Here is a 17,201-nt window from a genome sequence, read left to right as displayed (position 1 = left end):
GTTGTGGTAGTGGTTGTGGTAGTAGTGGTAGTTGTGGTTGTGGTAGTTGTGGTGGTTGTGGTAGTTGTGGTTGTAGTAGTGGTAGTTGTGGTTGTTGTGGTAGTGGTAGTGGTGGTTGTGGTAGTTGTGGCAGTGGTGGTGGTAGTGGTTGTGGTAGTTGTGGTGGTGGTTGTAGTAGTGGTTGTGGTAGTTGTGGTGGTTGTAGTTGTGGTAGTGGTTGTGGTAGTTGTGGTTGTTGTGGTTGTGGTGGTTGTAGTTGTGGTAGTGGTTGTGGTAGTTGTGGTTGTAGTAGTGGTTGTGGTTGTTGTGGTAGTTGTGGTGGTTGTAGTGGTTGTGGTAGTTGTGGTAGTTGTGGTTGTTGTGGTGGTTGTAGTAGTGGTTGTGGTAGTTGTGGTAGTGGTTGTTGTGGTTGTGGTTGTTGTAGTAGTGGTAGTTGTGGTTGTTGTGGTTGTGGTAGTTGTGGTAGTTGTGGTTGTTGTGGTGGTTGTAGTAGTGGTTGTGGTAGTTGTGGTAGTGGTTGTTGTGGTTGTGGTAGTTGTAGTAGTGGTAGTTGTGGTTGTTGTGGTTGTGGTAGTTGTGGTAGTTGTGGTTGTTGTGGTGGTTGTAGTAGTGGTTGTGGTAGTTGTGGTAGTGGTTGTTGTGGTTGTGGTAGTTGTAGTAGTGGTAGTTGTGTTGTTGTGGTTGTGGTAGTTGTAGTAGTGGTTGTGGTTGTTGTGGTAGTTGTGGTAGTGGTTGTAGTTGTAGTAGTGGTTGTTGTGGTTGTTGTGGTAGTGGTTGTAGTTGTGGTAGTTGTGGTTGTTGTGGTAGTGGTAGTGGTGGTTGTGGTTGTTGTGGTTGTTGTGGTAGTGGTTGTAGTTGTGGTTGTAGTTGTGGTTGTTGTGGTTGTTGTTGTGGTGGTTGTGGTAGAGGAGTTCTCCTCACCAGTCGGCGCCCAGAGCGCGTGGTGGTGGTGGTGGTGGTGGTGTCGGCGGCCTCCATGATCGCGTCTCTCGAGCGACGCTCGCTCCACCTCCTCCTCGTGTCCACCTCGTCTCTACCACCTCCTCCTCCTCGTGTCCACCTCCTCCTCCTCGTGTCCACCTCGTCTCGTCCACCTCGTCTCGTCTCTACCCCGCGATGGCGCCTCACGCTGCAGAAAACTCTCAGCCCCACGCCGCCATCTTCCTCACGCCTGCGCGCTGACGTCACGCCACACGGCGCGGTGACGTCACCCGGAGGTGGTCCGCCGTGCGCGGTGACGTCACGCGGAGGTGGTCCGCCGTGCGCGGTGACGTTGACCGGAGGTGGTCCGCCGTGCGCGGTGACGTCACCCGGAGGTGGTCCGCCGCGCGCGGTGACGTCAACAGGAGGTGGTCGCCGTGCGCGGTGACGTCGACCAAAGGTGATCCGCCGCGCGCGGTGACGTCACCCGGAAGTGGTCGCCGTGCGCGCTGACGTCACCGGATGTGGTCCGCCGCGCGCGGTGACGTCGTTCCATGTCTGGGGGCTTGCGTTCGCTGCTGGGTTGACGTCACCACGCAACCTCTGCGTGATGACGTTGCCCGCTCCCTCCCCGGTTAGGGGCTAAGTGGAGTGCGCGGTGACGTCACCACGCCACACTCCGCGGTGACGTCACCGGATTCAGGGTTTGAGTGCCTCATCCGGGTCACGTAATGATACGTCGTGACGTCTCCAGTGCCCGATGACGTCACCACGTAAGGTTCCCGCGGGCACGTAAATGCGTCGTGACGTCATCCCGTAGTACTACGCTTCATGCGCGGTGACGTCACCGAGCTGTACGTCATGATGTGCCCAGCTTTAAGGGAGTTGGCGCGCGTGATCCGGGTCACGTAACGACACAATGACATCATCGGTAAAGTTACATCGCTGCTGGATCGCGTCACTAAATGCGACTGTACTACGTGACGTCACCCCTCAAGACGTGTGTGATGACGTCGAGAAATTATATTTCGAGACGTCACCCGTTGCATTGATGTGTGATGACGTCACGCAAAAGAAACGGCATGACTTCACGTGCGGGTACCGTGCCGACGCCGCCCGAAGGTGCGAGATGACGTCACGCATACTCAAGCGTGCTTCGTGACGTCACGCAATAATTGTGCAGACATGAGGTCATTATTCACCCATCAACTGTGCCAGGCTAGGTGCAGGAGGTCACGGGACAGACCCTGCAGGTGCCACAGGTTGTGCTGCTGTGCCAGGCTAGGTGCACCAGGAGGAGGTCACGGGGCAGACCCAGCAGGTGCCACGGGTAGACTGAGATGACTGGCTGATGCACCACCTGTGCCCCCTACTGTGCCAACCTGCTGTGCTTTAGCCACCCGGCGCTCCGCTCGTTCTGAGCGTCGCTCCTCCGCCCTCCGTTGTTGTTGGAGGGCGACTGCCTCCAACTGCCCAGTAGCATCCTTCACGAGCCTCCTCCACAGAGGCCGATCTTGACACCGCTGGTACCAGTCATCGGCAAGTCCACTCAGCTCCACGTCCTCCTGTACCACATCACTCCATCTCTTCTCTAGCCCGTGCCGCGCCCGCTTAGCCCCCTCAATCCGGCCAAACAAAAGCTGTTTCGGCATGCGGTGGCTGGGCATGCGGGCTACATGACCCAGCCATCGCAGCCTTGCCTGCCGATGGAACTTTGTCCAGATCTTGAAAGAATTTGTGAGCTACTCACACAATCCAGTCTGGTTAAACCCAGGATGGATCGTAGGCAGGCCAGCCTAAATGTTTCTAACCGGCGAAGATGTTCCATTAGAGGTGTCCACATTTCGCAAGCGTAGAGAAGGGAGGGAATGATTGTGCCCGAGAAGACCTGAAGCTTAGTGCGGAGCGACAGACCAGGTAGCTTCCACACAGCGTTACGCAACCGATGAAAAGATATTGCCGCTCGACTGATTCGGAGTGAGACCTCTGCTGTTAAACTGGAGCCGGTCATGAGCACACTTCCCAGGTATGGGAAACTCTCCACTCTCTCCACAACTGCCCTATCACCAATTGGGAGTTGTGGGGGTGGAGTGTCCGATGGTCCAAAATACCCAGGCAGGTGCTTAGTTTTGGTGGGGTTGATGGTAAGGCCCCACCTCTTAGTGGCACGCTCCAGTCTCAGCAGCAGCGTCTCCAACTCCTCCTCTGAGCAGCAATCACCAGATCATTGGCATACATAACGTGGTTGAGCAATAGGGAGCCATCCCTTAACCGCACCTGGGCATCGATCAGCCTCCCATTTTATCTGTACCAGATTGAAATTCCCCCGGTACAGCTATTGAAGGCTTCATGAACTACGTGGTCGAAATAGGTGTTCAATAATGTGGGAGCCAGAGGACATCCCTGTCGCACCCCAAGGTGTACAGGGAATGGCTCTGACTCCCGGCCACATAGTTTTACCCGGGCCCACTCACCATCATGAAGGTCCTTAATGATCGTGAGCAGAGGGTCAGGTACTCCAAAAGCACGAAGAACGACCCAGAGCCCAGGCCTACTGATGGTATCATAGGCCTTGACCAGGTCAATAAAGCAGAGATGTAGGTCTTGTTGGAATTCCCTACACCTCCGCTGTAGCAGACGGACAGAAAATATGGCATCTGTGCAGGACCGCCCTTTCTAGAAACAGCACTGGGCCTCTGCAAGCCTCTCCTCAGCGTGCCTGGCAAGGCGATGTTGAATAATCCTTGCCAGGACCTATCCCGGCACACTGAGTGAGATGCCCCTGTAGTTGTTACAGTCTGTGCGGTCCCCCTTCTTAAAGAGGGGGACCACCAGGGCATCCTTCAATCCTGCGGAACCCATCCAGTGGTCCAGACTGTTGTTATGATGTCATGTAGGGCAGTCTGTGCACAAATGCCACCCTCCGTCAATATTTCGCTTGGGAGATCATCTCTGCCTGCTGCCATTCCTGGTCTCAGATTCCGGATCGCCTTTAGTACTTCCTCAACAGATGGCACCTCAGCCAGCCACTCACAGGGGGTGACTTCCTCCAATATTTGAGGCACCGCAGCCTCAGCAGGGTCATCCCCACTTTGTGCCACGATGTTTTCCAGGCTGAGGGATTTCCCCTCCCCCAGGACCTCACAGAAATGCTCAGCAAATGTGCAAACCTGTTCCTGGGGGTCGGAGATTGGATCACCGTTTTTTTCCCTAATGATGGTAATAGGTGTGGCGCTGCAGATTACTTTTTTGATGGAGTTAAATAGAGATTTGTGATCGCGGGCCACTGAGGCAGACTCCATCTCCTCAGCAACCCGCAACCACCACCCATCCTCGCCTGGCCTCACGGCTCTCCAAACCTCCGAGCGAAGGCTGCGGTAAGCCTCCTCATTCTCTGACGTGGGATGCTGTAGCCGATGACAGTGGGCCTGTCGCTTTTTCTCAACTATCTTGAACACCTCTGTCAGCCAGGGTCTCTGGGGAGGTCTGGACCGCGTACCCAAAGCAGCCATTGCCGCTGCATCACAGTCCTAAACCAGCAAGATCGCTAATCAGCGATCTTGCTGTGACTGTCCCACCTGAAGACGGAAGCTTGTGTTGCCTCCGAAACGTCGTGAGAATTTTTATTATTTTATCCCCATTCTACGTAACTTTACCTAAAGAACCAAGAAGATGAATCCCTGCAGTCACGAAAGCTTTAAATCGAAACTCGCCCATTTACCCTCGACATCAGGAGTGGGGGACGATGCCAATCCCAGCCGCAAGCGATGATGAAATTCTCGCTCGAAACTTTCATCAGATAACTGAGACCAGGCCACTTTAGGTTGGAATGGGGTCCTGGGTGAACACCCACCACCGGAGTGGAAGAATGGCAAGCGCATCTTACAAATGACAAGTCGATGGTCAGTGGGCAGATCAGCTCCACGGTAGGTCCTGGTGTCAAGGACATGGGCTCGCATCCGCTGGTCTGTCACTATGTAGTCCAGCAGATGTTCTTGCTTGGACCCGGCATGCATCCATGATGTTGTGTGGATGCGCCGATGCCGGAACAGCGTGTTGGTAATTACAAGCCCATGGGCTGCACAAAAATCTAGCAGCCTCCTACCGTTGTTATTGAGCTGATCTGGCCCATGCCTTCCAATCACTCCAGACCAGGTGCCAGCATCATGACCAACTCGGGCATTAAAGTCGCCCATCAGGATGACTCTATCCCGAGGTGCCACTTTAGCTAGCACCTGTGACAAGAGGTTATATCACTACCACCACCATCACCATCATCACCACCACCACCAGCAGCACCATCATCACCATCACCACCAGCAGCACCATCATCACCACCATCATCATCACCACCACCACCAGCAGCACCATCATCACCATCACCACCAGCAGCACCATCATCACCATCACCACCAGCAGCACCATCATCACCATCACCACCATCATCACCATCACCACCAGCAGCACCATCATCACCATCACCACGAGCAGCACCATCATCACCATCACCAATGGAATCTTCAAAAAAAGAATCAAAAACGTTGCGAAATTCCAAATATTTATCAACCCACACGCGCACGCACAAACTCGCGTACGTACACGCACACATGCGTACACACACACACGTACAACACGCGTACAACACGCGTACAACACGCGTACACACACGTACACGCGTACACACAGACACGTACATGCATACACACACTCACGCTCACACGCGCACGCACAAACACGCACGCACACCTCAGCGTTCAAAGTGCCCCGTCTTTCCCCTAGGTCCGCTCAGTCCTAACGGTCGAGGGCATTGGGGTGGGAGTCCCAGCCACGCCGAGAATCACCAAAACCAATCACGGCACGGTGCTGGTGGTCGTGGTGGTGGTCGTGGTGGTGGTTGTTGTTGTGGTAGTAGTGGTTGTGGCAGCTGTCGTTGTTGTGGTAGTTGTTGTTGTGGTGGTTGTTGTGGTGGTTGTTGTTGTTGTGGTGGTTGTGGCAACAGAGCCACTTTCCACTCAGTCTCTCCCCCTCTTCAGCGGAGTTCAGAGGTGAGAGTTCAACTCCAGCGTGTGGTTGTTATGATGATGGTGGTGGTGTAAGGGGCTCACCAGGTCACAGGTGACCCAGGGGAGTTCAGAGGTGAGAGTTCAACTCCAGCGTGTGGTTGTTATGATGATGGTGGTGGTGGTGTAAGAGGCTCACCAGGTCACAGGTGACCCAGCGGAGTTCAGAGGTGAGAGTTCAACTCCAGCGTGTGGTTGTTATGATGATGATGGTGGTGTAAGAGACTCACCAGGTCACAGGTGACCCAGCAGAGTTCAGAGGTGAGAGTTCAACTCCAGCGTGTGGTTGTTATGATGATGATGGTGGTGGTGTAAGAGGCTCACCAGGTCACAGGTGACCCAGTGGAGTTCAGAGGTGAGAGTTCAACTCCAGCGTGTGGTTGTTATGATGATGGTGGTGGTGGTGGTGTAAGAGACTCACCAGGTCACAGGTGACCCAGTGGAGTTCAGAGGTGAGAGTTCAACTCCAGCGTGTGGTTGTTATGATGGTGGTGGTGGTGGTGTAAGAGACTCACCAGGTCACAGGTGACCCAGTGGAGTTCAGAGGTGAGAGTTCAACTCCAGCGTGTGGTTGTTATGATGGTGGTGGTGGTGGTGTAAGAGACTCACCAGGTCACAGGTGACCCAGTGGAGTTCAGAGGTGAGAGTTCAACTCCAGCGTGTGGTTGTTATGATGATGATGGTGGTGGTGTAAGAGGCTCACCAGGTCACAGGTGACCCAGCAGAGTTCAGAGGTGAGAGTTCAACTCCAGCGTGTGGTTGTTATGATGATGGTGGTGGTGTAAGGGGCTCACCAGGTCACAGGTGACCCAGTGGAGTTCAGAGGTGAGAGTTCAACTCCAGCGTGTGGTTGTTATGATGATGGTGGTGGTGGTGTAAGGGGCTCACCAGGTCACAGCTGACCCAGCTGACGACCAAATCAGCTGGTGCTAACCCCCCCCCCCCCAACCCAACGTGTCATGGAAGAGGGTCGTTGCCCAAACCGTTGTCTATTTGTACACGCACACACACAGCCCATGAGGGTCACACAGTGGTGGTGGTGGTGATGTTGACGATGTTGACAGTATTGATGGTGTTGGTGATGTTGTTGTTGACAATGTTGTTGTTGACGATGTTGTCGTTGTTGACGATGTTGTCGTTGTTGACGATGTTGTTGTTGTTGATGATGTTGATAGTATTGATGTTGTTGGTGATGTTGTTGTTGACAATGTTGTTGTTGACGATGTTCTTGTTGACGATGCTGTTGTTGACGATGTTGTTGTTGTTGTTGACGATGTTGACAGTATTGATGTTGTTGGTGATGTTGTTGTTGACAATGTTGTTGTTGACGATGTTGTCGTTGTTGACGATGTTGTTAGTATTGATGGTGTTGGTGATGTTGATGTTGACAATGTTGTTGTTGACGATGTTGATAGTATTGATGGTGTTGTTGACGATGTTGTTGTTGTTGTTGACGATGTTGATAGTATTGATGGTGTTGTTGACGATGTTATCGCTGTTGACGATGTTGATAGTATTGATGTTGTTGTTGACGATGTTATCGCTGTTGACGATGTTGATAGTATTGATGTTGTTGTTGACGATGTCGTTGTTGTTGACGATGTTGATGGCAGTGATGTTGCTGGCGTTGATTTTGTCGTTGTTGACGATGTTGTTGTTGTTGACAATGTTGTTGTCGATGATGTTGATGATGTTGACGATGTTGTTGTTGACAATGTTGTTGTCGATGATGTTGATGATGTTGACGATGTTGTTGTTGACAATGTTGTTGTCGATGATGTTGATGACGATGTTGTTGTTGTTGACAATGTTGTTGTCGATGATGTTGATGATGTTGACGATGTTGTTGTTGTTGTTGACAATGTTGTTGTCGATGATGTTGATGATGTTGACGATGTTGTTGTTGTTGTTGACAATGTTGTTGTCGATGATGTTGATGTTGTTGACGATGTTGTTGTTGACAATGTTGTTGTCGATGATGTTGATGACGATGTTGTTGTTGTTGACAATGTTGTTCTCGATGATGTTGTTGACGATGTTGTTGTTGTTGTTGTTAATGTTGTCGATGATGTTGTTGACGATGTTGTTGTTGTTGTTAATGTTGTCGATGATGTTGTTGACGATGTTGTTATTGCTGACAATATTTATGTTGTTGATGATGTTGACGGTGTTGATGTTGTTGTCAATGCTGATGGTGTTCATGTTGTTGTCGTTGTTGACGATGTTGTTAATGTTGATATTGTTGACAATGTAGATGTTGTTGACGGTGATGTTGTTGTTGTTGACGATGTTAAGATGTCGCTGTCTGTCGCCGTGTCTGCGAGAGGCCCCTTGGCCCCGCTAGGCGAGGCCTAGGCCCCGCTAGGCAAGGCCTAGGCCCACTAGGCGAGGTCTTAGCCCCGCTAGGCGAGGCCTAGTGGGGCCTATGCCCCTGCTAGGCGAGGCCTAGCCCCGCTAGGCGAGGCCTTGACCCCGCTAGGCGAGGCCTTGACCCCGCTAGGCGAGGCCTTGACCCCGCTAGGCGAGGCCTAGGCCCCGCTAGGCGAGGCCTTGACCCCGCTAGGCGAGGCCTTGGCCCCGCTAGGCGAAGCCTTGGCCCCGCTAGGCGAGGCCTTGGCCCCGCTAGGCGAGGCCTTGGCCCCGCTAGGCGAGGCCTAGGCCCCGCTAGGCGAGGCCTAGGCCCCGCTAGGCGAGGCCTAGGCCCCGCTAGGCGAGGCCTAGGCCCCGCTAGGCGAGGCCTTGGCCCAGCTAGGCGAGGCCTAGGCTCCACTAGGTGAGGCCTTAGCCCCGCTAGGCGAGGCCTAGCCCAGCTAGGCGAGGCCTTTAGCCCCACTAGGCGAGGCCTTAGCCCCGCTAGGCGAGGCCTAGCGGGGCCTAGGCCTCGCTAGGCGAGGCCTAGGCCCCGCCGTTCTCCTCCCCGTCGCCTGGCCGCCCTCCCCCATTGGGCGCCCCTGCGGGGGGGGGGCGCTGTGCCGCCGCCCCCCCCCCGCCCCAGCGGTACCCCCCCGGCGCGTCCTCCGGTAGGGGGGTGTAGTCCGGCTCCTCCTCAGGGGGGTCAAACAGCAGGTGCCTGGGGGGGGTAGGGGAGGGGGGTGAGAGGGGGGGGTAGGGGAGGGGGTGAGAGGGGGGAGAGATGGGGTGAGAGGGGGTAAATCTCTATGCATCATTTCCATGCATCTCTCGGACGGGCAACTCTGTCGTGGACAGTGCTGTGGGGGGAGGTGCCAATTTTGATTGGCTCCTCCCCTCATGGCGTCTGTGTCCACCACAGGGGCTACACGGGGGCTCTGGACGGGTGCGAGGGGCTGGTAACCCCTCCACCTTCAATTAATTACCACTAAACCGCGAGTTAAACTGAAATATGTAACTAATAAGCTTGTGCCGGAGGCCCCGGGGGGCCAGGCGTCTATGACGTCTCCTGGCCAAACCCCAATTGGCGGAGCCAGGGGATTGAATCTCTACCCTCGGGGCTCCTCCAGAAACAACGAAAAACCACTACGGGTGGCCACGTGGAATGTTCGAACGCTCACTGCGGAGGAGAGGCTGCCACTCCTCTGTCGGGAGCTGGACCAGTACCGCCTGGATCTATGTGGCATTCAGGAGGTCCGGTGGACCGGTTCTGGCTCCTGCCACCGAGAGGTGTGGACAGTCCTCTACTCGGGGCAGCAGACTGCCAAACAACAGGGTGTGGCTCTTCTTTTGAACAAAAGAATGAAGGGGGCGTGGGAGCGTGGCGGTGAGGTGTGGGAAGCTGTAAGCCCCAGGCTACTTTGAGCTCGCCTTCCCATCAACCGGAGGCGAGGAATGGTGGTCGTGGTTACTTATGCCCCCACCGAAGATGAACATCTGTGGAGGGATGCAGGCAAAGCCGATGAGTCAGATGCCTTCTATGACCTCCTGTCACAGGTGCTGGCTAAAGTGGCCCCTCGGGATAGAGTCATCATGTTGGGTGACTTCAATGCCGGAGTTGGTCTTGATGCTGGCACCTGGTCCGGAGTGCTTGGAGGGCATGGGCCAGATCAGCTCAATAACAACGGTAGGAGGCTGCTAGATTTTTGTGCAGCCCATGGGCTTGTAATTACCAACACGCTGTTCCGGCATCGGCGCATCCACACAACATCATGGATGCATGCCGGGTCCAAGCAAGAACATCTGCTGGACTACATAGTGACGGACCAGCAGATGCGAGCCCATGTCCTTGACACCAGGACCTACCGTGGAGCTGATCTGCCATTCTTCCACTCCGGTGGTGGGTGTACACCCAGGACCCCATTCCAACCTAAAGTGGCCTGGTCTCAGTTATCTGATGAAAGTTGCAAGCGAGAATTTCATCATCGCTTGCGGCTGGGATTGGCATCGTCCCCGACTCCTCCTGATGTCGAGGGTAAACGGGCGAGGTTTAGGACTGTGACTCATGCAGCTGCAATGGCTGCTGTGGGTACGCGGTCCAGACCTCCCCAGAGACCCTGGCTGACAGAGGTGTTCAGGATGGTTGAGAAAAAGCGACAGGCCCACTGTCATCGGCTACAGAATCCCACGTCAAAGAATGAGGAGGCTTACCGCAGCCTTCGCTCGGAGGTTCGGAGAGCCGTGAGGCGCTGCAAGGATGGGTGGTGGTCGCAGGTTGCTGAGGAGATGGAGTCTGCCTCAGTGGCCCGTGATCACAAATCTCTCTTTAACTCCATAAAAAAAGTAACCTGCAGCGCCACACCTATTATCATCATTAGGCGAAAAAACGGTGATCCAATCTCCGACCCCCAGGAACAGGTTTGCAGATTTGCTGAGCATTTCTGTGAGGTCCTGGGGGAGGGGAAATCCCTCAGCCAGGAAAACATCGTGGCACAAAGTGGGGATGACCCTGCTGAGGCTGCGGTGCCTCAAATATTGGAAGAAGTCACCCCCTGTGAGTGGCTGGCTGAGGTGCCATCTGTTGAGGAAGTACTAAAGGCGATCCGGAGTCTGAGACCAGGAAAGGCAGCGGGCAGAGATGATCTCCCAAGCGAAATGCTGAGGGAGGGTGGCGTTTGTGCACAGACTGCCCTATATGACATCATAACAACAGTCTGGACCACTGGACGGGTTCCGCAGGATTGGAAGGATGCCCTGGTGGTCCCCCTCTTAAAGAAGGGGGACCGCACAGACTGTAACAACTACAGGGGCATCTCACTCCTCAGTGTGCCGGGAAAGGTCCTGGCAAGGATTATTCAACATCGCCTTGCCAGGCACGCTGAGGAGAGGCTTGTGGAGCCCCAATGCGGTTTCAGGAAAGGGCGGTCCTGCACAGATGCCATATTTTCTGTCCGTCTGCTACAGCAGAGGTGTAGGGAATTCCAACAAGACCTACATCTCTGCTTTATTGACCTGGTCAAGGCCTATGATACCATCAGTAGGCCTGGGCACTGGGTTGTTCTTCGTGCTTTTGGAGTACCTGACCCTCTGCTCACGATCATTAAGGACCTTCATGATGGTGAGCGGGCCCGGGTAAAACTACGTGGCCGGGAGTCAGAGCCATTCCCTGTACACCTTGGGGTGCGACAGGGATGTCCTCTGGCTCCCACATTATTTAACATCTATTTTGACCACGTAGTTCGTGAAGCCTTCAATAGCTGTACCGGGGGAATCTCCAAATGGTACAGATATAATGGGAGGCTGATCGATGCCCGGGTGCGGTCAAGGGATAGCTCCCTATTGCTCAACCACGTTATGTATGCAGATGATTTGGTAATAGCTGCTCATTCAGAGGAGGAGTTGGAGATGCTGTTGCTGAGACTGGAGCGTGCCACTAAGAGGTGGGGCCTTACCATCAGCCCCACCAAAACTAAGCACCTGCCTGGGTATTTTGTACCATCGGACACTCCACCCCCACAACTCCCAATCGGTGATAGGGCAGTTGTGGGCAAGGCTGCGATGGATGGGTCATGTAGCCCGCATGCCCAGCCACCGCATGCCGAAACAGCTTTTGTTCGGCCGGATTGAGGGGGCTAAATGGGCGCGGCACGGGCTAGAGAAGAGATGGAGTGATGTGGTACAGGAGGACGTGGAGCTGAGTGGACTTGCCGATGACTGGTACCAGCGGTGTCAAGATCGGCCTCTGTGGAGGAGGCTCGTGAAGGACGCTACTGGGCAATTGGAGGCAATCGCCCTCCAACAACAACGGAGGGCGGAGGAGCGACGCTCAGAACAACGAGCGGAGCGCCGGGTGGCTAAAGCACAGCAGGTTGGCACAGTAGGGGGCACAGGTGGTGCATCAGCCAGTCATCTCAGTCAGTCGACCCGTGGCACCTGGGTCTGCCCAGTGACCTCCTGCCAGCGGGCGTTCGACACTTCACGTGGCCTCACGGTGCACATAGCCTGGCACAAGCGTCGTGGTGACGTCACCGCCACTTAGTGGCGAATGGCGGTTGTTGTTGTTGTGTCTGTGTGTGTCTGTGTGTGTGTGTGTCTGTGTGTGTCTCTGTGTGTGTCTGTATGTGTCAGTCTGTGTGTCTGTGTGTGCGTGTCTGTGTGTGTGTGTGTCTGTGTGTGTGTCTCTGTGTGTGTGTGTCTGTGTGTCTGTGTGTGTGTGTCTGTGTGTGTGTGTGTGTCTGTGTGTGTGTCTCTGTGTGTGTGTGTCTGTGTGTGTGTGTCTGTGTGTGTGTGTCTGTGTGTGTGTGTGTCTCTGTGTGTGTCTCTGTGTGTGTGTGTCTGTGTGTCTGTGTGTGTGTGTCTGTGTGTGTGTGTCTGTGTGTGTGTGTGTCTCTGTGTGTGTCTATGTGTGTGTGTGTCTCTGTGTGTTTCTGTGTGTGCCTGTGTGTGTGTGTCTGTGTGTGTGTGACTGTGTGTGTGTGTGACTGTGTGTGTGTGTGACTGTATGTGTGTCTCTGTCTGTGTGTCTGTGTGTGTGACTGTGTGTGTGTGACTGTGTGTGTGTGTGTCTGTGTGTGTGTGTCTCTGTGTGTGTGTCTCTGTGTGTGTGTGTCTCTGCCGCGTCTCACAGGAGGTGCGGTGTCTTGAGGAGGCGAGTCCCTCCGGGCTGCGTGGGGAAGACGTCCTCCAAGAAGTAGTACACGTGACCCACCGCTATACCTACACACATGTAACACGCGTGTCACACACACGTAACACGTGACCCACCGCTACACCTACACACATGTAACACGTGTAACACGTGACCCACCGCTATACCTACACACATGTAACACACATGTAACACGTGTGTCACACACACGTAACACGTGACCCACCGCTACACCTACACACATGTAACACGTAACACGCGTGTCACACCATCACACAACACCACCATCACAACACCACCATCACAATACCACCATCACAATACCACGCCCACAACACCACCCTCACAATACCACCATCACAACACCACCATCACAACACCACCATCACAATACCACACCCACAATACCACCATCACAATACCACCATCACAACACCACCATCACAACACCACCATCACAATACCACCATCACAACACCACCATCACAATACCACGCCCACAACACCACCCTCACAATACCACCATCAAAACACCACCCTCACAATACCACCATCACAATACCACCATCACAACACCACCATCACAACACCACCATCACAATACCACACCCACAATTCCACCATCACAATACCACCATCACAACACCACCATCACAATACCACCATCACAACACCACCATCACAATACCACCATCACAATACCACCATCACAACACCACTATCACAACACCACTCTCACAACACCACCATCACAATACCACCATCACAATAGCACGCTCACAATACCACCCTCACAACACCACCATCACAATACCACGCTCACAACACCACCCTCACAACACCACCATCACAATACCACGCTCACAATACCACCATCACAACACCACCATCACAACACCACGCTCACAATACCACGCCCACAACACCACCCTCACAATACCACCATCACAACACCACCATCACAACACCACCATCACAACACCACCATCACAACACCACCATCACAACACCACCATCACAATACCACCATCACAACACCACCCTCACAACACCACCCCCACAACACCACCATCACAACAACACCACCATCACAACACCACCATCACAACACCACCACCACAACACCACCAACACAACACCACCATCACAACACCACCATCACAATACCACGCCCACAACACCACCCTCACAATACCACCATCACAACACCACCATCACAACACCACCATCACAACACCACCATCACAATACCACACCCACAATACCACCATCACAATACCACCATCACAACACCACCATCACAACACCACCATCACAATACCACCATCACAACACCACCATCACAATACCACGCCCACAACACCACCCTCACAATACCACACCCACAATTCCACCATCACAATACCACCATCACAACACCACCATCACAATACCACCATCACAACACCACCATCACAATACCACCATCACAATACCACCATCACAACACCACTATCACAACACCACTCTCACAACACCACCATCACAATACCACCATCACAATAGCACGCTCACAATACCACCCTCACAACACCACCATCACAATACCACGCTCACAACACCACCCTCACAATACCACCCTCACAACACCACGCTCACAATACCACCATCACAACACCACCATCACAACACCACCATCACAACACCACGCTCACAATACCACCCTCACAACACCACCATCACAACACCACCATCACAACACCACCATCACAACACCACCATCACAACACCACCATCACAACACCACCATCACAACACCACCATCACAATACCACCATCACAACACCACCCTCACAACACCACCCCCACAACACCACCATCACAACAACACCACCATCACAACACCACCATCACAACACCACCACCACAACACCACCAACACAACACCACCATCACAACACCACCATCACAATACCACGCCCACAACACCACCCTCACAATACCACCATCACAACACCACCATCACAACACCACCATCACAACACCACCATCACAATACCACACCCACAATACCACCATCACAACACCACCATCACAACACCACCATCACAATACCACCATCACAACACCACCATCACAATACCACGCCCACAACACCACCCTCACAATACCACCATCACAACACCACCCTCACAATACCACCATCACAATACCACCATCACAACACCACCATCACAACACCACCATCACAATACCACCATCACAACACCACCATCACAATACCACCATCACAATACCACCATCACAACACCACTATCACAACACCACTCTCACAACACCACCATCACAATACCACCATCACAATAGCACGCTCACAATACCACCCTCACAACACCACCATCACAATACCACGCTCACAATACCACCATCACAACACCACCATCACAACACCTCCCTCACAACACCACCATCACAACACCTCCCTCACAACACCACCATCACAATACCACCATCACAATAGCACGCTCACAATACCACCCTCACAACACCACCATCACAATACCACGCTCACAACACCACCCTCACAATACCACCCTCACAACACCACCATCACAATACCACGCTCACAATACCACCATCACAACACCACCATCACAACACCACCATCACAACACCACGCTCACAATACCACGCCCACAACACCACCCTCACAATACCACCATCACAACACCTCCCTCACAACACCACCGTCACAACACCTCCCTCACAATACCACCCTCACAACACCACCATCACAACACCACCAACACAACACCACCCTCACAACACCACCAACACAACACCACCATCACAACACCACCATCACAACACCACCATCACAATACCACCATCACAACACCACCATCACAACACCACCCTCACAACACCACCATCACAACACCACCATCACAACACCACCCTCACAACACCACCATCACAACACCACCAACACAACACCACCATCACAACACCACCATCACAACACCACGCTCACAACACCACGCTCACAACACCACCATCACAACACCACCATCACAACACCACCCTCACAACACCACCACCACAACACCACCATCACAACACCACCATCACAATACCACCATCACAACACCACCCTCACAATACCACGCTCACAACACCACCATCACAACACCACCCTCACAACACCACCATCACAATACCACCATCACAACACCATCCCCAGAACACCACCATCACAACACCACCCTCACAACACCACCCCCACAACACCACCAACACAACACCACCATCACAACACCACCATCACAACACCACCATCACAACACCACCATCACAACACCACCATCACAATACCACGCCCACAACACCACCCTCACAATACCACCATCACAACACCTCCCTCACAACACCACCGTCACAACACCTCCCTCACAATACCACCCTCACAACACCACCATCACAACACCACCATCACAACACCACCAACACAACACCACCATCACAACACCACCATCACAACACCTCCCTCACAACACCACCATCACAACACCTCCCTCACAACACCACCATCACAATACCACCATCACAATAGCACGCTCACAATACCACCCTCACAACACTACCATCACAATACCACGCTCACAACACCACCCTCACAATACCATCCTCACAACACCACCATCACAATACCACGCTCACAATACCACCATCACAACACCACCATCACAACACCACCATCACAACACCACGCTCACAATACCACGCCCACAACACCACCCTCACAATACCACCATCACAACACCTCCCTCACAACACCACCGTCACAACACCTCCCTCACAATACCACCCTCACAACACCACCATCACAACACCACCAACACAACACCACCCTCACAACACCACCAACACAACACCACCATCACAACACCACCATCACAACACCACCATCACAATACCACCATCACAACACCACCATCACAACACCACCCTCACAACACCACCAACACAACACCACCATCACAACACCACCATCACAACACCACCCTCACAACACCACCATCACAACACCACCAACACAACACCACCATCACAACACCACCATCACAACACCACGCTCACAACACCACGCTCACAACACCACCATCACAACACCACCATCACAACACCACCCTCACAACACCACCACCACAACACCACCATCACAACACCACCATCACAATACC

At 53.4% G+C, this 17,201-nt stretch overlaps 2 protein-coding genes across 4 annotated transcripts in view; both read right to left on the bottom strand.

The window, feature by feature from the left end:
* Window positions 1-1,254, bottom strand: part of LOC116936871 (uncharacterized) — a 95,720-nt gene extending 94,466 nt beyond the window's left edge. Inside the window, exon 1 of the mRNA XM_076063363.1 lies at window positions 922-1,254. Within this exon, the coding sequence (XP_075919478.1) occupies window positions 922-978 (57 nt within the window). The 5' untranslated portion in view covers window positions 979-1,254. The remainder of the gene's footprint in view (window positions 1-921) is intronic.
* Window positions 1,255-8,148: 6,894 nt separating this feature from the next.
* The window catches only part of LOC116936870 (derlin-2), a 30,488-nt gene continuing 21,435 nt past the window's right edge, over window positions 8,149-17,201 (bottom strand). For 2 of the 3 annotated variants that reach the window (XM_076063368.1, XM_076063369.1), the window contains 2 exons: window positions 12,956-13,046; window positions 8,149-9,051 (listed from right to left, as the gene is read on the bottom strand). In XM_076063368.1, the coding sequence (XP_075919483.1) occupies window positions 8,877-9,051; window positions 12,956-13,046 (266 nt within the window). In that variant the 3' untranslated portion in view covers window positions 8,149-8,876. The other variant, XM_076063367.1, reaches the window with a different exon arrangement.

The sequence above is a fragment of the Petromyzon marinus genome, unplaced genomic scaffold (genome assembly GCF_048934315.1).
Source record: "Petromyzon marinus isolate PM22_M1 ecotype Great Lakes invasive population unplaced genomic scaffold, UKy_Petmar_22M1.pri1.0 PM_Scaffold_105, whole genome shotgun sequence".
Lineage (NCBI taxonomy): Eukaryota > Metazoa > Chordata > Hyperoartia > Petromyzontiformes > Petromyzontidae > Petromyzon > Petromyzon marinus.
Note: the sequence above shows the minus strand (reverse complement) of the source record. Positions and strands in the feature narration are given on the sequence as shown.